We start from the raw sequence: 26872 nt of genomic DNA, 5'->3' as shown, positions 1-26872 counted from the left end.
TAATTCTCCAATCCAAAAACTTTTTCTGTTGCATTTATGTTTGCTGTTAATAATAATTGCTGAAATAGCAATCATGGAAGGCTTCAGCGCTGGGGCGGGCGGGGAGGTGCGCGTACGCACGGGGCGTGGTTGGAACGCGCTATTCGTGGCGCCAGAGCCGGCGTGGATGCTGCGGCAACCGCACTTGTGCCGCGTAGCTATCTATACTGCTACCGTACGCGACCTTTACATCGATAATAAATAAGCATGCACTAGCGTCCCAGTGAAATGAATAAAAGTGAGAGTTCAGTGACGGTGACTTGAATTCTTAGAGGCACCTGCGTCTACGCATCTCAGGACTAACCCTAGGTCGGTAGCCCATGTTTTATCTCTTATCAAAAACACCGCATATTTAGATAAGGCGCAAAATTAAATCAAATAGCTTACTGTTAATATGCTTTACTTTAAAAAACCAGCTTGTTATAAGACAAGCAGCTTTTTTTTTAAAACAATAAATTAAAAATCCCACATAAGGGTGTTTACAAAATACCAACTATTTAATTTCTAATCATTTAGATTTTAGTGTTATTCCGGGATCCTGGTATGTAGGTTTTTTTTAAATTTACTTAGGTATTTACGATAGTATAAACTGAGGCATATTTCATTTAATTTTTCATTTTATTTAATTATCACTATTGGCAAATACTTAACGGAATAGAATGATATAGCCAAAATAAAAGAGATCTCTCCTAACCTAAAGTGTAATTGATTTATGTAGAATAGAGTGCATTACAAATGTAAATATGTAGTTGTTGATGTTGGAAAAGAGCAACTGCTGAGTTTTTTGCCGGCTTCTTTTCGGGAGTTACGTCCGAACCGATGGTATAGTCACTACAAACCGACTGATACGGTTTTTCAAAAGTGCTTAGAGTAACTCTATTTGAAATAAATTAAATTTGAACTCGAATCTAACAAACAATAAATTGGATGTTTGAGTTCGTCATTAGAACAGCCAATAAAAATAACACGTATCATATATCTATTACTTATTACCTATATAGGAGTCGGAATTAAATATAAAATAACTAATAATAAAATAACTGTGATACTATTTACGCCCATACAGGACTAACAATTATAAGTAAATTAAGTTTTATTGTCCTCTAGTCATGTTTGTTATTAATTATAACGCGCGATTTATGGTGTATAATTAGATTTGAAAACACAAATAATTACTTGAAAAACAATGCATAAATAAATAAAATTATAGGTATTACAAAGTTCGATACGTTAATAACTTGTTTACTCGCATGATAACCGAATATTATTTTTAAATAGATTAAGTTCCGTATAAGTGTAACATGTATAGTATTATAAATGCACACTAAAAACTGCAAGACAATTAGAATGTATTAAAGTCGTATATCAAAAATAAATGGCAACATTAAAAAAAATAGATAGATAGATAGAAAGATAAATTCTTTATTGCACACAATTTATAATATAAATTGAAAATATAAATATAAAACATAAAAATATATTGTAATGCTAAGCGGACGCTACAGCTAGTTTACTAGCGTTAAATTTCTATCTACTGACCGATACGTAAGTGCGGTTTCTCTCTCACAGTAAAACAAATTTTATGGGCACTAAAATTTGTATATTGGTAGCATGCAAGCGAAAATTTGCGCAATGAGACGGGAAAAAATCAAAAGAAGGGCAATATAAGTGGTAAACATTCGTTAACGTAGCTCCGATGATTTCATATCGGTCAAGGTAACACTAGCTTGAAAAGCCTTTGACTAGTTAGTTAGTTGCTTATGGAAATTTCATGCTGCTTTGTTGAGTCTCATTAGAAAATATCATAATACATACATAAGACAATGATTATATTAAAATCCATTAGACATAACCCACTAATCTCGGCATTGTAGGAATCAGTTCTGTTAGTATGTACCTATCTATAATAAAAGAAGTAGGTTCCTACTCGTAGTCTTGTAGTTAAGCTAATAAAATAAACCAAACATTTGTCACGATTTGTCACCACAGAAATTATATAATTTATATCTATATTTATTTTGTAGAAAGTTATGAGTAGTTGACATTTAACTATGATAACTTAGATAGAGTTGCAAATCTACCTTCTAACAAGCGTGAAAAATAGCAGTACGCTGCATGCCGTAATTTACGCAGGTGAAGCCACAGGGCACATCTAGTCTTATATGCTGCCCTGCCTAACGTAAAGACATTAATTCCATCGTTTGTTTGTAATTTTCGTAACGTAAACATTGCCAATAGCAAATACCGTCCCGAGGACCCACTTCCGTTTCCCTTATTTAATTTACTTTGAATTTCGTATATCAAATGACTGCATTTATAATGTATGGCTTAACAGCAGCACTACAGTATAAGTGGATAGCGCTGGGTAAGCACCGTCGACCCAAGCCAATAGTAATCGTTTAAAGTTTAAGTTTTTTTTGTAGAGTGCCCTACAAAAAATTTTTTTATATATCTTCCATGTACAGAATTCGACCCGTTACAGTTTTAATATAAGTTTAGATATAGTTGAGGATTGTTGATGTGGATGAAACCGCGCAACATAGCTATAACTATACACACAATATTGAGTAGTAATATTGAGTACGGGTGGCGCTGCATTCACGAGAGCTTTACTTCCCATAACCATTTAAATTATGCCATAAGCGAACTACATTCCATGCAGAGCCATAATAGAAAATGCGTTCGTACGCGGTACATGACTCGAAGCGAATAATTTCAATTACATTCGACCGCCAATTGCAGTTTGCAACATGAACTTCACGCATAACTTATAACGAGGACTCGGGACCAGATATTGTATCTTCCTATCTGCTTAACATTACATTATTATTCTCTTCCTTACTATTTACCTTACATCCTCGTTATCATCAAAAGAACATGCAATTTCGAGGGCGTGACAGCACACACGGTCGTTTGTGTTATTTTTATAGTAATAATTGATGGACCAAGCACATTAACAAAGCAACGCTTCGCAGGGTATGTAAGAAACACATCCTACAACGTGTGCCCTGTATCTATCAATCTCAGGGTTAAGCCTTAGTGTGCGTGTAATTACACCGGCAACCCCGCCCTTCAAACCGGAACACAGCATTGCTTCGCGGCATGAATAAGCATGGCAGTAGTTCTTCCCAGGGCGAGGAGTCACAAAAAGCTCTACCACTTGTAAAACATTTCCCTTCTCATTCAGCAGCTTTTAGCTACCTACCTTCCTATGATCGTCGGTCCAGAGCTGGCGTATGCCCTACCCGCTCGAAGCATTACGATACTAACGTGAGGCAGAACGCAGGGCACGTCTGTCTCAACGGTCATTGGTATTGCTAAACCTTTGGGCTTCCTTCAAAAAGAGCCCTATTTGTGGATAAATAAAATAATGCTCAAATACTACCTGTTTCACGTTAAAGTAGTAGCATCTTGTTGTTACCTAGATTATTTCTGAAATGCATTAATTTAGTTATGCATTCATTAATAGAGAACAGTTTTATCGTGATAATTTGCTTCTTTAAAAATTGCAATGATTGACGCCTCTCAGCCAACTAGCTCACTTTTTATATTTTATCTTACTTTTTCAGAAGGATAAATTATTCAAAAAACCAATGCCGTTTACAGAACCAGTATAGGTTGTCTAGATATTTATTCTATAATTTTTTGTGCCGGGACGCGAATTAGGAATACCTTCTTGCATGTTATATAACGGTTTTCCACGTCTGGAAGAAGCGTTTACAATATAGAAATACATAACACTATTACAAAATCGTATGCCGGTATTTCGTTCAAGGGTGTTTTATTTAATTGGGAGGTATGCATGTCAACGTAGGCAAACAGGCAACAAGTGGTTGCCCCCGCGTGCCACGAGTGTGCATTGTATTTGCTCCTCGCAAACACTGCTCCCGGCGCGTCTCCCAAGGCGATACTGATAATATTGTTTTTACACAAAAACAAAATATTTAGTAAGCAAATACAAGACGGTGTGCGTGCGTGAGTTAAAGCGTCAATCCTAAAATAGTTATATAGTTCCATGATAACGTTAAAGGATAAAGTAAACTTAAATTGTCAAATAATTGCACTTTTCCTACAATGTTAGTAACTACGATATGACAGAATTTATAATTTAATAGTTTTCCTAGTAGTTTATAAATTCTACTGAAAAAGTAGTTCATAAGACTTTCACGTTATTGTGTTTAATAAAAAAATATACAGTATTTGAACTTTTCGAAATTTAAATTCATAAGTTATGCAGCAAGACAGTGCTGTGTATTCATAAGTACACAGCACTGTCTTGCTGGAAAGACATACAATATTTATATATCTTCAATCTTGGTATCTTTTTTTTTATTCTAGAGATTAAAGACACTATAATATCAATGTTTGTTAATTATAAAGAAATATATAAAGACGTGTGTATTGAAATAGCATTTTTAAAATATGAGTTAATCGAACCATAAAGTTAGCAAATAGCTAACTCATAAATAGCTTCGCTTGTGTGATGTGCAATATTTATAAAGCTCCATCAAAAACTGTGAAGGAGTACCTCATATTGTTTTCTTAACCTCTTTACTCCTCTCTACATATCAGTTGCGAGACTAGAGAAAGTATCAGCATAGCATTTCGTAACTCTTGCGTTTAAAACAAGTAAATCAAAAGTATGAATTATTTTCTATGAAAACTTATAACAGCGTCCATTACGGAGAATTGGTAATAGTTTCAGAGATTAATCCAACGGAAAAACCTACTCTAACTTCACTTTTAGTATATACAGAAAGACTAATACAAGACAAATGCAGTTCGCTTAGTTACTGCTCAACAAAAAGTATGTTTTTTACTGTATAGTTTTAGACAACGATGATGTTAATATTGTGTTAAACGTAAGTAAATAAATACACTATGTACACTATGTACACTACGACAATACACACACCGCCATCTAGCCCCAAAGTAAGCGTAGCTTGTGTTATGGGTACTGAGATGACTGATGAATATTTTTATGAATAATATATATAAATACTTATAATATATATATAAACACCCAGACACTGAAAAACATTCATGCTCATCACATAAACATTTTCCAGTTTATGTGAGAATGTGAGAATTTAAAATTTAAATTATAATCTTACAAAAATCTAGGTGCGCCAGAAAATGATTATTTGCACGTGGAACGATAATTCGCGACATAAAGTCTTGTTACGACTTTCCAGTGTGATCAAATAGAGCTATAATTATGCTAATAAAGTTATTAAAATAGCAAAAGCAAACTGGTTTTAATAACGTTTGTTAATATTTATAAAATTATGCGTTCCTCACAATAAGTCTAAAGGTTGAATGTTAGTAATAACAGCATTAGCATTTCACATAAAGTCTAGGATTTGTTACATATATTACAATGATTTATATGTATATTAAACGCATATTCAGATACTTATTAATAGGTTTCCCTACATTTTTATCCTTACTAATATTATATGTACTAATGCGAAAGTTTGTTTCTTTGTTTGTCCTTCCTGCAAGGCCTTAACTAAGCAACAAATCAACATGATTTAAAAAAAAGAGTTAGTTGAAAGGACGGAGGGTAACATAAACTACTTTTTTAGAAAAGAAACGGTTTGCAAGGGAAAACGCGTATTAAACTCTTCGTGGGCAGTGAGAACGCGAGCGACAGTATTAATATATAGCAGGTGCTTCTAGTTCTTCATTTAATTCCAAAAATGTGTTGTTCAACGAAAGTCATATAATATAAAGCATTCCACACATCAAATATCACCCATAGAATGCCACTTAAATTTTAGGCCACATGACAGCTTTTGTATTATCTTTTATGGGATATTGTTTAAAAGGTATGTTACTTATATGAAGCTTTACAAGCGCACGCATTAAACTAACGAGTTTTAACCTCTTCCTTTGACGTATTGGTTTTCATGGTGCCATTTATGACTTTAAATATTTATAACGTCTATCTACGTTATTTGGATAGTTAGTGAATATGACTAAATTAATTTAGATTTTATTTCTAATTACTTGCAATGGCATTGTTCAACCAGAAAGGTATGAATGTTAATGTGACATTATCTATTTCTTTCAATTTACAAAATCATTGTTTCGGTGATTGAATTTTTCCTTTATTAGAAAACATTCATCCATCAGAAGTTTAATTATTTAACCACTTTACAAAATTACTTAACTGACTAGTAGCGGTATTGGCTAGGCTAAACAAATGGCACAGACCGGTGTCGGGCAGCAGCGACGCCGGTGCGATCAGTCTAGCCCTGTGATGAAGAACCCGCCTGCCCAGCGTGGTCATTATTGGGCATAACTTTGTAATGGAAAGTACAAGAAAGCCACAGCCCCAGTGGACTCGTTATTCCTAGCTCTGGCATTGGTTATGGTAACGGCGGTGTAAGGGCTGTTAAGAATCAAAGAGATTCTGCTGCCAACCCCGACGATTTGACCTGACAACATACAACGCAAAATACAACGTTGAGGACCGATGGAAAGGTGACTGAGCTGGAAGAAGTAGCTGACTCATGTTGGAACACTTCATGGAGAAGGAGGGCCTCTATATGAGGAAATCCTTCTTCGAGAAGCAGCCACACAGGAAATGGACCTTGATAAGCCCCGATTGTTCCACGATTTCATCATGTCGACCAAACGGCATATTTTCAATGATGTCTCTGTGATCAACAGCTTTAAAACGATCACCGTTGACTTGACTGAGTCGTAATTTATACATCCTTGGTAGGGTATGTATCTTATACTAATATATAAAGCCAAAGAGTTTGTTTGTTTAATTGAATGCGATGAACTCAAGAACTGCTGCTCTGATTTGAAAAATTATTTCAGTGTTGGATAGCCCGTTTATCGAGGGAGGCTATAGGCTATATATCATCACGCTAACACCAATAGGTGAAGCACCAATGAAGAATGTTTCAAAATTGCGCCACTTAAACGGTTCAAGTTTCAATAAAATCTTTTTCCTTTAAAAGTTTTAATACAAAGGCCGCGACAGCATAATATTTTTACAGCATTGATATTGAGTTATACGCGGACGAAGTAGCGAGGGACCGCTAGTGATAGATAACCTGCAATCTATATAAAATGTAAAGAATGTGAATAGTAACAGAATGCAGACAAACCAAAAGGCATGTCTTCATTAAATAAGACGATCCGGAAATAAAAAACGGTGTACCTACTTTATCTCAAGAAAACGATAAGCGAGAGAAAATATGTTGAATGTGATTATATGTTATCTCAGAGCCCAACTCTACCGAGGCACTTACCTTTTGTATTGGTATTAAATACCAATTTATGTAATTATTGTAATATAAAAAATATTTAACCGGCAAATTAAGATTGTAACTATTTGTCAGTGCCTACGGCGGACTCACGCAATATATGCCTATTGGGTTCAATGAAGAATTTGGGTGGGACCACTTTCCTATATAGTATTTTATAAACTACCAAGGTAGGTGTTAGGTAATAAGTATAATAATTTCAACGAAACCTGCGTTCATGGCGGGCCTAAAGCAATGGTTAATCGGTAGCAGTCACGCAACAACATAGAACAAATCTAAAACATCGCTCTATTAATAGAGTTGTATTTATATTTATGGCTGTCACTGTTGTTATTTTTATCTACGATTAGATACATACCGTGATGGACGGTAACATTACAACTTTTTTTTTACCAGAAGGTGGTGGTTCTCAAAGCGATGCGTAGTACATTTATGTGGGTTTGTACAGCGATTTCTTTAAGGTGTATTGGCCGATTTGCGTGATTATTTTCTTATTTGTTTGTAGTAACTATCGTATTCGAATTTCAATGACACAATTCATCGGTTGAGAAGCTTTTTAAAAAACTTCAATAATAATATTTTTATTTCTATGAATAATAAATATTTTGTACTTACTAAATTTTAGTTAAACATATATATAAAAAAAAAAATTGTTTTAACTATAATTATGCATATGATACTTCAAAATTTGTAACATTATCAAACTACTTTAACGGCTGATTGGCGCAGTGGGCAGCGACCCGGCTTTCTGACTCCAATGCTGTGGGTTCGATTCCCACAACTGGAAAATGTTTGTGTGATGAACATGAATGTTTTTCAGTGTCTGGGCGTTTATCAGTATGTTTGTATTTATGTAAATTATTCATAAAATATTAATCAGTAATCTTAGTAACCATAACACATGCTACGCTTACTTTGGGGCTAGATGACGATGTGTGTATAGTCGAAGTATGATTATTTATTTTACTTATTTATTTATTACCGGTCCTCTTCAGCTCGCCTCCACCAGATTTAGACTGCAGTCTATGCTGGCCAAGTGGTAGACTTCACATGCCGTCGAGAACTTTATGGAGAACTCTTAGACATGCAGGTCTCCTCACGACGTTTTCCTTCATCGGTGAAGCAAGTGATGTTTAGGTGCTTGGCAAGCACATGATAACTCCGAAATCTTTGAGGTGCGTACAGATCGAACTCGTATCCCCGAAAGCGAAGCTGAAGTCTTACACACTAGGCTATAACCGCTTCAACAATCAATCAGGACGTTATTTTATTTACGTCTTTTTATGGTTGATAGTATCTATATACGTTGTACCTAAAGTTCACTGGCTCTACAATTTATGTGTTTTTAACGTCTATTGACAACACGACAAGTATAAAAGCTTCTGACGCACTGTCGATTCGATAGTTCTTTTTTTTTTATGTCCTGCGGTAAACGTCAGCTTAACAACTCACTAAAGAGCTTCCATACTTTAGTACTTTGTAAGGACTTATATTTTATATATTCTTTCGAACGGCCATTATACGAGAATGTTAACCCTGCATTCCATTGTTTTCGTTGAGAAGTGATAAAACTTACACGATGCCATGTTTGTGTATTGAATTAATAATGGTTGAATGTAAAAAAATCGCATTAAAAGGTCTTAGGTCAGGTTATCTTGAGCACTGGTCAAGTGGCAACCGGCTTGCGCCGCCGTGCTGTCTGTCGCGCCTTCTAACCCACTTTTGCACGCCTCGGGCGGTTGACATAACAAGTCAATGTGCATTATTTCTACCACTACATCTAGCCTAGTCAAGTTAACTAAATAAAGACTTCAAATTACATACATTACCAATTACTATTTTCATTCCTGTAACTTTAGAGCCTTCAGTATTGTTATTAGAAAAACTTTCCCACCTTCTGTGCAAGAAGCTCTTTCTCTTTTCTTAGAGAATTAATAGAATTATTGTAAATAATAAATACAATCCGTGTCGGTAACAAAATTGAAATACGCTTGGGTTGGTGTATATTTTATACATGGGCTGATCATGTTACTTTATACCTATTAGCTCAGTTATGTAAACCGAGTGTCTATATAATATTATAAAGCTGAAGAGTTGTTGTTTGAGTTTTCATAGATAATCTTTTTATGTTATAGTGCTATACTTTTATAATCGAAGGCAACAGGTTATATAACTGCACTCTACGATCAATAGGCGCAGAACATCAATGCAAAGTGTTGTAAAAACTTAACAAAATATATCTTTTGATAGCATCCGATGTGGGCGATGCGTAAACGGTTAGTTATGTCAAAATAATGGAAGAATTGTAAAGTTATTGAATAAAAGACCGAGAAGCATATGTCTGTCTGTTTTACGATGTTGTCTCATACGCGGACGAATTCGCGAACGACCACTAGTAAGTAATAAGATACATGAAGCTTTTTAAAGATTAAAGTAGACTACAAACTAATTCATCTTTATTCAACTATTGAATAGGAAATTCAAAATGAGGACGACCAGTGACACGACCTAAGGCAAGCTGATAACGTGATCTACGAGAGTTCTTAACTATCTCCGTATAAAGTATAATAACAGCAAAGTTTACAGTAGGTTGATATTGCAAGAGCAAACACTATGTATGTACATAATGCGTGGAACAGAAAATTTTGAAATAATGCTGCTTAATTTTGAGATACAGCGCGCGTAGGTTTATATTGGTGACAGCAGCGATTGTCAATAATTCGTTGGGTGACAGCTTGTAAAGTTTTAATTTGACGTGGGTTCAACGAGTGCTACGACACGTCTCATCCGAAAAGCTTTCATAACAGTTTAACATTTTAATGAGTTAAAAAAGGCATACCGTCCGTCAAAGGTGTATAAGCTTATTCTAATTTTGATATGGTGAATCACGTGTTCGCAACAAAGCAAATTAATAATCAGCCACCCGACGACATTCCACAGGGCGTATAGGCTACTGCCTGCAAAGCAATGTCTTTCAACTCAGTGTCATGCCACTAAGGTAACCAGATCTTATCTAGGTATTATAAGTAGAAGTAAAAGTACATAGCACATGTTATAAATACCTAGAACGCACCCAAAACTCGAACAGTAATGTTTATTGTAAGTTGTAACAGATTCAATTTTACCCAAAACACCTTGTTTAATAAAACGACTTCTAAAAATCTGTTTTATGATAACTTTAAACTTAAAGGACTTAACGAATCGCCTCGTGACATAATCTGCTATTTATCGTTATTAAAATCTACGACCTCTGTAAAAACCGAGCTAGGAGAGGCAGTCGAATTAGTTTAATGTTCTATCTTTATTAGGTATATTATGTAAATTTATAAAATTTCTAATAGTCTTATCTTAAACTGGACTTACTCTTAACATCAATGTAAACAAAAGTAACGGACTGATACTTTAATAGTGAATTAGTTATCTTAGTATGAAATCCAAAGTTTTTATAGAGAGCGATCGATTTATTTAACCCTCACAAAACCTTGAACTAATGGTGTTATTCTTAGAAAATAACATCTTTGATCGTTTCCGTTATACTGTTTTTATTTGTAAACGGAAGTTGATGACTCAGCGAGAGAAATGTAAATTTGATTTTGTTTCTATAATAGATAAAAATGATTTTAATTAAAAAAGAATGTCAAGTCGACATAGAAATAAGAATATTTATTTTCTACGGTGAATCTAGCGATGCTTAGAAATAAACGTGATCTCACCAGGAAGCTCACACATACAATAGGACAAGGGAAGGACGGAAAGGCCAACGACTTCTCTAGAAACAAACAAATCTCTTTCTGAAGGATTTCGGATATCTAAGGATTACACACGTGTTCCTCATTTATTTCCTTTGTTCTTTGATTTTTGAATTGTTTTATAATAATCCAATGTACATATTATGATTTTATTGGGATCTCATCGGCACAAAGCGGCTCTTAAAACGTTACGTCTTTATTACGTAACGTTTAAATAAAATTAAATAAAGAAAAACTCAAGAAACGTAATTCTGTACAGTTGTTCGTTATTATGAATCTTACATACGCTTACTTTACTGTAAATTTATTTATTTTTTCTGTCAATTATACATATCTAATATAAGTACATAAAAACGTGAGCACAGTTCACGAAATTTCAACCGAGAAACAAAAGAGAAGGAATATATTGTATAACGATACATCCAGAAAAAAAAAGAGTATTTAATAAAGGTTATGAACACGGTGTAGGTAGACAAAATATAACTAACCACTTCGAGTATAAATTTAAATGAAAGTTAAAGTTAATATTTAAAATAATGTATGCAGCTTATATCACTTCATTAAAATTGACAAGAAATTTTAGCACCTGGAAGTACAGTAGCCGTGTTGGCTCGCCTCCAGTCCTACTGAACTATGATAAACTGTTCTCAAAATCAAATAGGCACAGCAGATATAACTAACTGCAGCAAATTGATGTCGCAAGCTTCGTAGATCTTGGACGTCATAGTTCCTTGAAACATGTATTATTTTATACAATGAAAATTTGGCTTTTAGGTTAATCTGCGAAAACCACAGCAAGTATGCACGGTGCCATTTGATTTCTTCGATCTTTAAACACAACACCGCCCAGATCTTCCTAAATGCACTTTTTACGCGCGTTTCGATCCCACACCCGAGTATCCTCGTGTGATGATATTTGTGGGCGAAATTGTGCGTTTAAAAGTCAACATTTCCTAAGGAACAAACTTTATGTTGAAAGGGAAAAATCAATCGCTAAAATAATTTTTTTTCTAATGAACCATTTTAATTGATCGTAGCCTTAATCTTCGCCATTTTGTAACTGACATACAATGTATTATATTGCAACTTATGGTGGTATGGTATGTGCAGAAAAGTCATCGCGCCCCAAATATGGACTCTTCACTTCATTTCCGTCCCATTTAACGAAACTCTTAAAATCGATTACTAAGCGCAGCAAAAATTACTTGTTTTACGGTGTTAATGAGAGTTTTGAAAGTTACGTTTTGATCTCTCGAACGTAACTTGAAATTTTATGATCCGTTAAAAGTTACAAATATTTTGCTTAAAGAATCCTAATACTAATGAAAATCCTAAATGCGAAAGTGGGTTTGTTAGTTTGTCCTTCCTTCACGCCCTAACTAAGCAACCAATCAACTTTATTTTTGGGACAGAGTTAGTTTAAAAGACGGAGAGTAGGATATTGATTAGGGAGCACTTTAAGCCCAGGAAAATAAACAGTTCTCATGGGATTTCTAATAAGCGTTGATGAAGAACGCGAGCAACAGCTGGAAAATAATATTTTTCTACATGTATGGATTGCAAAACTGAAATGCTAAAACCCCATTCAATAACATGTTGGTCTCCGGAAGTTCGCACCGTGAAATTAATCGCAAGAACGAAAAACCTTCTAGCGACTAAAATAAATGGAAATTTACCACTCATGCCACGGGTAGGATCAGCGACCGCATAACCATGTGGTCAATGAGTAGTGCCATTGTCTTGAGACCAGCACGTAAGTCCACCAGTTTGAGCGCTACCATGACATAAACACACAGACAGTCAGACTCTTATAACACTCTTAAAATCACTATATTACGTCGGGAGTATTTGGTTGACGGAAACAATCGCCACAATCGAAATGTTAAAAACAATTAACAGTAATGCAAACAGTTTAGAGTTACATATTCAAGGAGATCTAATCAAGCCCTGTGACTGACATTATAATAGCGAGAATTGGGATTATGCAACTAACCTCATGGGAGCAGACAGAGCTGATGAAAGGTTGACCTCGGTCGTGTGTGGGCGTTCGACAAAGATAATCCGAGCCGGGGTCCACGAACTGTACCGGAATGCAAATAAATAGATGCGTATACCTAAGCAGGACGAGAGAGCACACCTGCCGGTGATCGGCGGAATAAACAATGCATGTCAACACACGCTTCGAATAATGGATCACGCCGTGCGTCTAGTCACGATTAAGTACGTTTTTCTTCCGGATCTGTCTGCTATGACCAATCAGAATATTCTAGACTGCACTCACACATACATCTGCACACTGTAATGCACGCGGTTTCTCCCGAAGGGTTCTATTCGCCTACGCTGTATTCCTATTTCCATATTCTAATCTTATGAAGAAAGACAAATCAATGCACTCATCTTCACTTTTTAATATTAGTTTGTTTATTATGGGTCTCATAAGAAGGCTCAGGGTCACTCGGTGGGCAATAAAGAGCTATGCTTGGAGTATTTCTACGTGATCAAATCATGAATGGGACGATCCGTAAAAGGAACGGACGCCGGCAGTGGGCTGCGATCATAGCTGGAAGAACCGATAGACGTTAGGGTCCCAATGTGCTGGAATCGCGATCTCGCACCGGTAAATGCAGCCTTGGTAGACCCACCACGAGGTGGATGGAAGACATCAAGCTAGTCGCTGGGATCCCCGGGACCCAAGCGGCGCGAGACTTTTTGAAACTCCGTACTAAAGACCTATGTACTGCAGTGGACGTCTATTGGTTGGCATGGTTATGATAATATTTCTCGGTTTAAAAAGTATATTTTGTATTACATGAAGACCTCAGATCTCTTAATACCAAATTTTAGAGGTAGTAGCAAAATCGGGTAGTTTATATCTTTCCCAAAAGAACTGTAACTTTTTATAAGGTATAACGTAGACTAATTCTTTATGTTGCTCTATTCCTGCGTGTTGGAAAGGTAAGCCAAGAAACACACTCTCAAAAATAATTATTCACGCGCTTGTTAGGAAATAGGGAATTACAGCACTTTATCTATGATAAACCCGATGATTATATTAAATATATCAACAAATAATAGTTTGTATACTCATTGATAATGTATTGAAAATAGAATAATGGACTTTAGTAAACTGTCAAATAAAAGTATAGGATCTATGGCGGGAGACGCGAGTTTGACAAGATAGATTGGCGGCAAAGAAAAGTGAGGACGGATTTAAATTAATGAATTGAGAATAGAAGATTAAGTAAAGTATTGTGGATAGAACGTTACAAATTGGGAATAGATGATTTATAATGGAAACGACATACTTAACGAAATATTGTTGTGGCAAAACAAGAGTCGTATATACTGGTGATGGAGTTGAGATAAGTTGTTAAAAGTTGTTGGTACTATGGTTGTACCTGATGTAGCATCAGATAAGTATATCTCTTATATCCTTTGGGTTATTCAGGTATCATATATGGAGCCCTAGCATTATTTCATACAGATAGCTTATGTAGCATACGTTGCTCTATACAAACAATTTGTTTCAAAAGTCCTGATGTTATAAGTGATAATAGTAGTTATGTTTGACCTGTCTTATATGTCTTGTATCAAAGGGCCTAGCGTTATAACATATGATAATGTTGTAATTGTGTTTATAAGTCTTGTTTTAATTGATTGAATAAAAGAGCAACGGTAGAGTTTCTTGCCAGTGGTCTTCTCTGCCGAAGACAGCATTCCGAACTGGTAGTAGAGTCATTTGAAGGTAATAAGTAATATGAATTATAGAGAAGCCTAATATACAGTATTAGAGTCAGTCTAGTTGTTTTATTTCACTCCTTGGGAAGTCAGGTTTATAGAGTACAGACCCACAACACTGCTCTAAAGCAGGTTGGTGGGCTTTAATGATGTCTTTTATAAAATTAATACTTTAATATGAGAAACTAGGTATTTACCTTCAATAATACTGTTAATTAATGAAAGATCTAAGTGCCATCCTGAACATTGTGGGTATTGAATTGAATATCTGAATACCTTGGCCTTTCCATTTCTCTATATTTTTTTAGCACGCTCTTGAGATTCCTCATGCTCGAATGTTGGTAGGAGCGCTTTATTTCTCTCATTGCTGCCTTTAGCTCCCGAACCTGTCCAGCGTAAATTTCTTTTGTTTTTAAATTTGTGTTTTGTTTTAACCTAAAATGTTTAAACCTAATACATAATTGGATAGTTTAGAAATATCATTGTAAAAAAATGTAAGTTTCATAGCCTACAAGAACAGAACTGCAGAAGTTGTTGTAGAGATTTAAACTAAAGCCCATGTGATGATTGTTTACTTGAAAGACCAACTCTGGGACTTTATGGGATGTTCGGCTAAATGACTAAACTAGTCTTGACGAAATTAGGCGTGAGATAGCTTTCACCCCTGACATAGCTATTTTAGTTTTACCGAATATAGCTCAGTCAGGGCATAGCGATATTAGTCAGGTAAAACGAATCGTTCCCGCAGTACACGGAAGGAGTCTCAGGCAACAATATTAGTTATTTAAACAAACGTACTTATGTATGGAATACTGATGTAAACAGATTTCAGTTCAAAATTCAGATACAAAGCAGAAGTGAAAATTAATGGACGGTTAAGTTTACGTTAAGTCTGCGTGAAGTGATACGTTACTTTGAGAAAATGAATGAGGTGTTTTATTCTTGTCATTATAAATAAATGAAAGTCCTTTTATTAAATTTTGGTACATTTTTTCTGGGTGATTTATAAGAGTAGTTTACGACCAAGGATGTTTATAAAAGCATCGCTCAAACTTTCTATCGAATACTTCAAATGAAAAAAAGATCCCGCCGATAAGTTCCTTGTACCAATTTCGTTCAATGTTGAAGGTAGAAAATTTGAAATTATGATTAACATTTTTTAGGGATTAAGTAAATTTTATTTTAATAAGGTATCTCATTCGTCTGGCCGTTACCATGTTATAATAAGGGATACCTTTTAAGAAGTTTTTTTATTAAATAATTTGGAGTACCAGCCCGACTTCGTCCATCACTATCTCCTATCAAATATTGTTATAGCCAGCCATCTCTCGTTCCTACGAGTACAGCAGCGTGTGCGTTTTAGCTCTTGATTGCTCGTTCGTAAAGTAACGTCAGTAAGCTGGGCATGAAGATGATGGTTGTTAATTTGCAGTGGATAGTTTAATTTATATTGTTGCATGACATAAATTGCAGGCAGGGCGATGTTAAGTGTGGTCGTGGTGGCATTCGCGTGCCTCTGCTTGGCGCGCGCCTCGCCGCCTGAAACGCGCGGATTGCGTAACTCCGTGGTCAACACTTATACTTCTAAGGTATCCGCTTTTTGTAGTAGAAGTAGAGCTTTTTGTTTTTGTAGTCATAGAACTTTTTGTGAAAGAACAAAGTAGAGGGAAGTTCTTCCGCCATACTTATTTCGGCCGCCTAGCAGCATAGCTTTGTTCCGGTCTGAAGAATGTGTTGTATGTGTAATTACAGACACACGAGGCTTTAACAATTACGTCGCATAGGGTTGGCCGTCACAGGGCGGCAAGATGTTCCTAACATGCCTTGCGAAGTGTTGCTCTGTTTTGTAGGCAATGGTTTTCCGATTACCGCCTGGTGGACCATCTGCTTTGTCCGCCAAATAATTACTATAATAAAAACTTCTTTATACCATATTCTTTAACCTTCAATTCAAATCTCAGTATTTCTTATTTCTTATGCACTGGAAGTAACGAAATTAAAATAATATTTTCGAATACATAGTTTGTTGCCCAGAAACACATCATAGATTTTTTGTGTTGAGTATAACGTGTACATATGTTTGTGTGAGATTCGACAACTTCCCCCAATAATGGTCCGTGAACGTTTTAAAGTGTAGATTATATTGTTGCAGGATTTAGGGAAAATATTAGCAAGCATCGACGAGCGGTTACAAGTGTTAGACACCATAAGCGCAGTGCAAGCAAAACAGGCTCGGCGCCTAGACGTCATACAAGATAAACTGGGTAAATATAAATATATCTAATTAATTAATATTATCTACCTTCATGTGGAATATGATATTACACGAGTGCTTCCTGGTGTTAAAACAAAACCACCTGTGACATGAATCTGGGATACATTTGAAGTCCTAACCCAAATAATTTGTTTGTATTCCAAACCAGCGTACTCCTCAACGCACAACGATGATTCACAGCATCCTTATTATGTCATATCCTATTTTAGAAATCGTACGTTATGTAAACTTTCGCAATATTGCTTCCATTTATCATTTGCAATTGAACAAATAGGGGCATCGCTTAATCAAATGCTTGGACGATGTGAATAGAAAGTAACGTACCTACGCAGTGGGTACAAAAATTAACTGTTCCAATCATTGAATCATCAACTTGATCTACAGCCTTCCTTTGACGACCTGCCCCAGCAGCGGGCAGCTCTGTGGTTTAAGGTGGGAGGTGCTGGGGTCGATCCCCGACAGGGTATTTGGGAAATTTTTAGTTTTGAATTTTCTGCCGTGGCGATTACCCTGCCCAGAAGGACGTACCGCTGCATCATCGCTTATCAACTGGTGAGACTGCAGTCAAGGCCTAACTTGTAGTGGAATAAAAAAAAAGCTTAATAGTGCTGCTAAACACACGCCACCCATTTCATAGCACAGATTTAAAATTAAAATAATGTACAATACTCCAATACGGGTTCTTTTTTTTTGACTAAGCTTTATCCCCAGATGGGGCCTACCCCATAATGGACCCCCTAAATGGACTAGGAATTTTCTAGTCCATTTTGCCCGGACTTCGGCAATTTTGGCTGCCAACATTTTTATTGTAGTCGTTCAAGCGATAGTAACTTAACTTGAACTCCGATATAGAGGGGTATTTCACCAGTTAGCTAGTAACAGTACAAAGAGATTGCTCTGTCTAGACAGTTTCATCGGTTCTCTGAATGACTATACTTATTCTGTGCGGTTTTTCTGTTTTCTCAGCACTAGAGTTCTTATAGTAGGGGAGCCCACGAGGCTAAATGGGGATTTACTCGAGCGTCGTAGAGACCTATTGGGATGCAAAGCTTAGATGATAAGAAGAAAAAAATGTTAAATGATATATACCTTTACTTCGGTGGGGGAAGCGGCTATAGATTTTTAAATATGTAAAAAAAAACTGTTGCATAGACATCCTCGAGCGCATCAGATATTGATAGCATCAATGCCCTACGTATTTTTTATAATGTACGTATGTTAATCTGATCGTTTGCATGATGCGGGTGGTTGTATTTAAGGGTTGAAAATGAAAAAAAAAAAAATTTAATCGAGCGCGTCAGATTTTCTAAGGGAGTGTTAAGTACACCAAAAAAAAGCTCTCATTCACTAATCTGACGATTTCGATGGGACGCAAACTCGCGGCCATTTTCATAATGTGCAAAAAAAAATCGCCATTTTGAAATACTCAAGCGCTTCAGATTAAGATATATATGGTTCATCTTTATGTTCTAAACGTACTGTCTCATAATCTGACAATTATCTAGAGGGATTCGCCTGATCTGACAAAAAAAAATTAGAAAAACGGTTCACTTTAAAGGCCGTCCCTGCAACTTCCCGCTAATTCCATTCCTGGGCGCTTGAAATTGTACTTATGACATTTTTGAGCTCAAAATATAATTTATGTGATATTTTGAGTTCGCTGAGTTCAAAGAAATAATATTTTTATGCATTTGAGCTCTCCCAGCTCGAAAGTCTGATAAAAGTTTCATAGAACACTATTTTTGGAATTTCCAAACCGCAATAACTTTTGAATGGATCAACCAATTTTCACGCGGTTGGCACCATTCGACGCAGTTTTATCATCCTCGTAAGTAATTTTGCAATTTTAATTGTTCGAACCACAAATTTCGGAGTAATCCCGAAAAAACACTTTTTCGGGTTTCTTTCGTTCACGATATCTCTCGAACGAATCAACCGATTTTGACCAGCTTGGTGGCGATCGACGTGGTTTTTCAAGCTCAAAGGCGGATTAGTTTTTGAAGTTAATCGATAAAGCCAGTTAAAAGTTATTCCAAAAAAAACACTTTCAAAAAATTTTTTTTTCTTATTTTTTTAAACCATTGAACTTAATTAATTAAATAAATAAGTGTATGCTTTTTTAGTAAATTACATGTATTTATAAAAAAATTACTTTAAAAAAAACTTAAAACAATTGAATGTTTTATAATTAATAGATTAATTACTCATCATCTTCATCTGAAGAATCATCGGCTTGCTCCGACGATATTCCAAAATATTTACACATTTTTTTAATGTTTCTACCGTAAATTTAATTGTTTTTTGTAAGGTACTTTCACCACAAAATACACATTTCAAATTAATATCACTCATATTAAATATTTATAAACTTTAACTCACACAAATAATATTAAAATAGCAAAAAAAGCCAAAACGTTGGAAACACGTTGTAAACAGTATGCCACGAACGAGTCTTTATGATCAGCTGTGATGGCGTCATGGCAACAAAAACCAGAGTGGGGACGGAGTGAGAGAGTAATAGATAGAGAAAGAGTGAGAGAGGAATAGAAACGCGGAGAAGGAAATGTAGGCATCACGCAGCTGCACGCATTTAACTTTATCGACGAATTTTTGTTATTTCGGCTTGCGGAAATCGTCAGATTATATATTTTTCATTATTCTTGAATTATTTCCTTCAAAATAAAAAAAATTTAGCTACGCTAGAGAATGTCGAGATGACGCTTTTTTTTTACATCTTTGTTGCCCTCCCCTTTTTTTACGTCACTCTCAAATTGTCAGATTAGTGGAATATACACTTTTTAGGATGTAATTAACTCACCCTACCTTAATCTGACGCGCTCGAGAATTTCTGATGGTCAATTTTTTTTTACTAATCTGATCCTGTATCCTTCACGGCGGCATATGGGCCTCATGTTTTGTGGAGGTACTTAACCGGGTACAAGGTATCCCCCTGTATATTAATCTGCCGCGCTTTAGTAAATCCCGAAATCCCCGCTTGGGCTCCCCTACTATTAATCGAATAACCGAATACCCAACAGTTCTAGCACAAACATTCATAAACAATAGTGTTTCATTAATGTTTGTTATTTAAATTTCAGATCGCATGGAAACTACGCTATCTTTGAGACTAGAAAGAGCGCAGTTGGCGGCAGAACGATTGGAGCATAGGCTTCACATGCTGCAAACCAATGTGCAGGTTAACACCTAGCATTATTAAGTTATTTTAATTTTTAGAAATTCAACCACAATATCAAAGATCTTATTTATTACAGGCATCTGTTAAAGAAAGCAGTGATAAAATAGAGAAAACACAAACAAAGATCGCAGAGGTAGCACAAAATCTGACAAATCAAATCAATACGCATACTCAATTGTTGCAAAAGGTAAGGAAACAAGACAAAAAATATACTGAATTCTTTGGCTATCGACTTTGGAATAGATGTTTGCATACTTTAGTTACAACAATTGCTCAATCACTTTCTTATAGCTGCACAAGTAGGTAATGTCGGTTTTTTATTTTTTTATATTTTTTTTTAGGTAAGCGGGGCATATGCCGACACGTGGCGTCGAGGCCTTTTATTAGAGTCAATGGTGCGAGACGGAATGTCTCTGGTGAATGTGACGCGGCGAGAACTAGCGAACGGTCTGCGAGCGTTGGCAAGGGGTCAGAGAGAAGTTCGCCTCACATCAGCAGACTTGGAAGCAACGTTTACTAAACGTTTCCGAGAAAATTCGTATAAAGTTGACATGAAGGTACGTAAATTATCAATACTTCATAAAAAAGTTTTTTTTATATGTACTTTTGAGAGCGCTCATATCAGAAACTATACCAGTCCGATTTCGAATACAATATTTATATCTCAGGTAGTTCACAGATTAATGATTAGTGATTACTTAGTAACTAGTTAGTTTATTATTGTTTTTTTGAGTAGAAAAGTGCATTTTACTTTTTTGTTTTCTTATAAATTAAAGTATATATTGTTATATATGAGCTCAAATTGTTTCTGTGGCGAAATTTTGTGCGTTCAAACATAAATTGGCGAACAAAGTTAAAATTTAAAAAAAAATATACAGCTCAATAAATACTCATTCAAACCTACACCAAACTTGTGTATTTCTCATACTAAACATATAAAAGACAGTCTAATGGATCTGAAGAACTCTGTTTGATGCTCCCATTCTAATAAATTGTTTGTTGAAAAGAATGGATGGAACGCGTCTGGTTATGACATAACTTATCAGGCGCAATAAAAATTAAAGAGACCCGAATTCACGGAACACTTGGAGTTCTGTTCTTTTTTTTTTATTATGCCAAACAGCGCATAGAAACTTATCCAGCCAATTATCAATCGAAATTTCAAACCTTAATCGTAGTGTGTTTCAAAGATTACTTTATATTGTTTGCCATTTAGAACAACAAGAACAGCCGGTTGGCGCAATTGGCAGTGACCCTGCTTTCCGCGTCCAAGCCCGTGGATTCGATTCCCACAACTAGAAAAATGTTTGTGTGATGAACATGAATGTTTTTTAGTCTCTGGCTGTTTATCCGTATATTATAAGTATTTATGTGTATTATATTCATTATTATTATATTCATAAAAATATTCATCAGCTATCTTAGTACCCATAACACAAGCTACGCTAACTTTGGGGCTAGATAGCGATGTGTGTATTGTCGTAGTATATTTATTTATTCAAGCATGGTGACTTTAAGGGATCATGACGAGTTAATTAGTCCTTGAGTTAACTGGGCTTGCTCAAATACAAGACCCTGAATTTGAACGCCACTAAATCCTAAAACTAACAATTAACGATATTCACACAATATAGCTAACTGATAAATGCATGATGTTCACAGGTTCATTTTTTTTTTTTTAATACAAACATATATTCGCAGCTCTCTTTTTAAAATGACTATATAGAATCATCTAGATTTCCTGTAAACATCGTCACTCATTTTTATCAGGTGATTGTTAGTAACCAAACTAATTTAAATATTAATATGCTTTCACCCATGGATGGGTCTAATATGAAAGTCATTGTTATCATTTGTGTATTCATTGTAAAGTCAACTTCTCCTGTCGTGTACCTTGCCAATTATCTGTTTTTTTGTGGAGTATAAATTGAGGAGGTTATAAATTATGCCATACAGATTTTGCTGCTTTTTGCGCAGTAGGAAAATTAAGCGTATTCCATAATATAAACCTGACTATTGCATTGGGTGCAAACTGTGTTTAATATCGCGGAGTCATCAAGTGACATCCCAATATCTACAATTGTAGCAAGGCTGGGCATTCATAGAGAATAGGCATTGAAGAATCCATAATATCCTGACAGGATCTAAAGAGTTTTAATGTTTGTGTAGGTAAGAATTCGTTAAGTGCTAAATCTCCAGTCTCAAACGACGTTAGTGTTCTAGTAACTTCTTTTTTTCCAGCCGTACCTATTTCCTTAAGGCAGTATGATAAACTATTATGGTTTATCATACTGCCTTAAAATATATACGGCTTTCTAAACCAATATCTTTGTCCAATACATCTAATATAGTATATAGAGAAATATTATAGTATATAGAGAACACTAAAATTTAACATTATTTATATGTGTGTATATTTATATAGCGACTTCATTTAAGTTCCAAACATTTTAATCCGTTCAGGACCCGGAAAGTATATTTCTTAAGTAGACAATCAGTTGTTTAATATTCAACAAAAGCTACCATGGCATTCGGCTCTCAATATTGAATTACTGGTACAAGGCTTTGCATGGCTAATAAGTTTAGAAACGACAATCATGCTTACTCGCAAGCTTAGAAATATGAAGGCTAAAGCGATAGTGGGTAACAAGTTGCGACAGTGATATTAGCAATAGATAATAATGAATACATTACCGCGGGTATTAAGTTAAATGGACGCCACTAATACAACATTGAGTAAACGTTTTGAAAGGAACAACTAAGTTGACAATAATTATTATTTAACCATACTAATTTAAATATTAATATACTTATAATTAAACTTAATTTATTATAAACTAGCTGTTTCCGTGGCTTCGACTGCATGTTCCCATTCTGTAGATAATTAACCTACACAAATACAGACAAAGTGATAGCTTAGTGGTTAGGACTTCGGCTTTACTTTCGGGGAGCCGAATTCATTACCGGCACGCACCTCTAACTTTTGTATATTATGAGCTTTTTAAGCAATAAAATATCAGTTGTTTAAAAAGTAAAGAGAAAGATCGTCAGTTAACTTGTATGCCTAAGTTACTTATCTTAATAATGTTCTCAACGGCGTGTGAAGTCCAACATTTCTTTTTACTTAAAATAAATAATGTTCCAGATGAAGGAAGTGATAGAGACACAGAAGCGCTTTATCGATTCCTGCCAGCGCGTGCAACTCGACGACCCGACACACGTAGCGGATGTGCTGGATAAATTAATCGATTCGCTTATAAATAAGTAAGCAACTTTACATGCTTTAAATACCTATACCTGTACCAACAAACTTGAATATAAATTTCCTCAATGCATGGCTCAATGCAGGTTCCACCAAAACCTTACCAACGTGAGGTTTATGAATATTTTTAACGAGTGGCATAGTTTTTGGGCGGAAACCACTAAATGAATAATCCAGTAGTAGTTTGTACTATCATAAAATGTCAGTTTTATATGACATACTCTGACGTCCCTAGATTGACTTACATAAACGTCATTAATGTTAAAATAATGAACTTGCACGTAGTTGAGTGTAGTCTGCATAACTTTCGGCCGCCGAAATGTTAGCTTGCGTATAGTTGAAGTCGACCAAAGAGATTGCAGATATCTGCAGTTTATAGTGAATAATAAAACAAATACATTACAATGTAGGGATAATATTTTTGGTTATAATTATTTTGTTTACAGAACTGCGTCGACTTTTCGTGAGCTACAAAACATTCAAGCCACTTTAAAGAACCATGATAACAAAGTTATAAAACTACTAAGCAATCGTCCTACACAGGTTAGTATAGGATATACCTACAGAATATACCAAAGTTTCGCTTAATTCATGTTTTATGTTATTCTAACTATTGCATTGATTCAGAGTATCGCTCATATTATTTAAGGAGATCCGTGCTCTATCCGAAGTTCTTTACCGTATTGAAATACGATCAATATAGTAGGTAAAACTTTCCCATAAAAAAACATACTAGCAATAACAGTTGAGATAGCGCCAGGAGTAACATCGACATACAAGGTGCTTAAACATAAATTAAAATAGGAATGCCTCATCTCTCAAACTTAAATGAGACAATGTTCTAGTAGTAAAGTCAACATCGGGTAAAATTTTAAGGAAATGAGGAAAATATTGTGAATTAAACACAGGATACATTATTTATCTTCTTTCGGAATTATAATAAAAGGTTAGTAGACTTAAGGCAAGCTTAAACCGCGGTGTCTATCTGCGTCTTTAGCGGCGTTCAAGTTTGCATCCTGAAAGCAACCAACAACCACCTCTAAGCATGCATGGCAGATAAAACACCAACGCACGTGACGCTGGAGTGCACGGGCGTGGCAGACCAACAAGAAGTCTTCCTAGGATCCCCAGCCACATTTCCGGAAGTCCTGGGCCTGCTAGACTTCTGGAACGAGCTAGGATGTCTGAACCTCGGAAGAGTGCCCAGTGAAGAAGAAGAAAAGCAATCACAAGATTGGTTACTATCTGGACGCAAACTTGAACGCCGCTAACCATAGCGATTAGACCTACGCTTAACTTAAAGCAACAACATAATGTGGAAAGGCTCGGCTAGTTGTCAATAAAAAAGAATACAAAAAATAACTTGTAACTTAAAAATTAGATAACTTAGTATTCATTTTACGATTGCAGACGGATATATCATGTAAACGCCTCGAAAATGTGTTTCGTAATGCATCACAAACGGCATTCAACGAAAAAGAGCTACAGCAGCTGACGGAGAAGTTCATAGGATTGACAAACAGAGCTGACGCGGCATTGCAACGTATGGAAGCGAGACTTCGCGACGACACGGAAGAACCAGTACCGGGCTCTGACGTATCCGCCGCTGCCGATCAACTGCTACTAAAGCTCGAAGGAATCAAGTAAGAGGGCGTTATTCTAAGTCATTCGTACTTTTTCCAAGCAGGTTTTCTTTCCTATCTTAAGAGTGAAATAAACTTCATTAAGTTTTGCTGGCTTCGCCCACGTGCTTGCACAAAAGCACTGCCTAAATATCTGTAGAAGAGGATTTATGCATCTAATGCCATCTTCTTGCTCTATGCCTGGCGTGTTCTAAATGCCTGGGCACCCCACACCAACGTAAAGAAAAGGGATTTAGCGTTCCTATTCAATGCTGCATTAAAACTGTAACAGGTTTGGCTTTAATATAACAGCAATCATCGCGACATATCAGCCTGCTAAAATCATCACTTACTTTTAGTAAAAAAATATATATATAATGTATATTGTACACACTATACATTATAATTTTTTTCTTACCATAAGTTGGCCTTGACTGCTAGCTTACATGCAAGATTATTATCATTTTATTATACTGATGGAAGAAATTTGATCTCTTGAATGCCAGACACAACCAGTCAGATTTGAAGTAGACAGACTTTACTGGAGTATTATGATTTTATAAAATGTATTTATCTCGAGAGCTCTGAAGAAACTGAGTTTTTTGTATAACATAATATTACATCTAATATTTAAGTTAAGTTACTACAATATTCTTTAAATCATAACAGGTTTTCTAAACATCTATATTCTTATTTTGCTATCAAAATTATTTTTAAAATTCATCAACTATAAAATTGTTTCAGCAGTGAAATTAGTACAGAAGATGATTGGGAAGATGCAGAAGACTCCAAGTTTTTTGACAACATGAATGATTTCATGGAAGAAGACCAAGCAATCCTTATACATGCCTCTGGCAGAAATAAACACACAACAACAGAGAGCACACCTGTCAAACCTCACCGAAGACATCTTCACAAACATCCATATGACCGTGGCCCAGTTTAAAGAGGAATAAAACTCTAATCGACTAATATTGTTTTATTTTAACACTTGTTTTTAGACACCACAAAATCATAATATACTTTACTACATATTATAACCTTAATTGTAGTAAATGAAAACAGATAATTTATGACAACAAGCTTTCACATCATTTGTGTCCAAGAGAATAGGACAGTAGACTTTTTCTCTTGTATTTTGAACAATCAGATTTTTTTATATTCTCTCAAGGCGAAATTCACTTAATCTTTTCCATAGTATTCAAAGCATATTACAGCAAATAATTGAATGACAGATATAATACAAGTTACTTAAACACCAATGCCCTTTTTACTAACAACAAATAAGGCAATGGCTAACGCATAAGTAATCTAAGGAAAGTTCTAAGCATAAATCAACCTTTCACCAATAGTTATCACCTAAGAGTTGGTGAAACATTTTTCAGAGACATTGCCTAAATCAACTTAGGTGATGCCTATTAAAAATGGACATATACCTAGATGTTTAGTGAAAACAGGCATTAATGTCATAAACTAAACTACCTACTATATGTTAGTTAGATTACTTTACTCTTGAATTGTTGAACAATTTACACTAAACAACAATCCTTCCAAGCAATATAGTTATACACCTGTTAAATACCTTGCCAGAGGATGTTTTGACTGCAGTATCACTGAATCAGTTTAAGTATAGACTGGCTAAATATTAAAAGGCACAAGAAATGATATAGTATTATCAGAAAAAGCTGCTTTGTCTATTATATAT

General features: G+C 35.4%; 2 protein-coding genes across 3 annotated transcripts in view; one reads left to right on the top strand and one right to left on the bottom strand.

Moving 5' to 3' along the window:
• The window catches only part of LOC120625854, a 56276-nt gene that overhangs the window by 28380 nt on the left and 1024 nt on the right, over window positions 1-26872 (bottom strand). The window lies entirely within an intron of this gene.
• Window positions 164-26136, top strand: LOC120625855. Of its 2 annotated transcripts, none has more exons than XM_039893100.1 (10): window positions 164-348; window positions 16286-16401; window positions 16965-17076; window positions 20186-20283; window positions 20360-20470; window positions 20625-20840; window positions 23429-23547; window positions 23992-24088; window positions 24956-25188; window positions 25915-26136. In XM_039893100.1, the coding sequence occupies exons 2-10, from the start codon at window positions 16294-16296 to the stop codon at window positions 26111-26113; spliced, it is 1293 nt and encodes a 430-aa protein (XP_039749034.1). In that variant the 5' UTR covers window positions 164-348; window positions 16286-16293; the 3' UTR covers window positions 26114-26136. The 2 variants fall into 2 exon arrangements, with proteins under 2 accessions (XP_039749034.1, XP_039749033.1); XM_039893099.1 differs by having other exon boundaries at window positions 25912-26136.

Source organism: Pararge aegeria, chromosome 8, assembly GCF_905163445.1.
Source record: "Pararge aegeria chromosome 8, ilParAegt1.1, whole genome shotgun sequence".
Taxonomy (NCBI): Eukaryota; Metazoa; Arthropoda; class Insecta; order Lepidoptera; family Nymphalidae; genus Pararge; species Pararge aegeria.
This window is presented reverse-complemented; position numbering and strand designations above follow the sequence as displayed.

What these genes read in the sequence shown, in the direction of transcription:
- LOC120625855 (XM_039893099.1), top strand. Translation starts at nt 16,294, where the DNA reads ATGTTAAGTGTGGTCGTGGTGGCATTCGCGTGCCTCTGCTTGGCGCGC. An exon ending in ATCGATTCGCTTATAAATAA is followed by an intron (nt 23,548 to 23,991) that starts GTAAGCAACTTT and finishes TTTTGTTTACAG; the next exon opens with AACTGCGTCGACTTTTCGTG. An exon ending in TAAGCAATCGTCCTACACAG is followed by an intron (nt 24,089 to 24,955) that starts GTTAGTATAGGA and finishes TTACGATTGCAG; the next exon opens with ACGGATATATCATGTAAACG.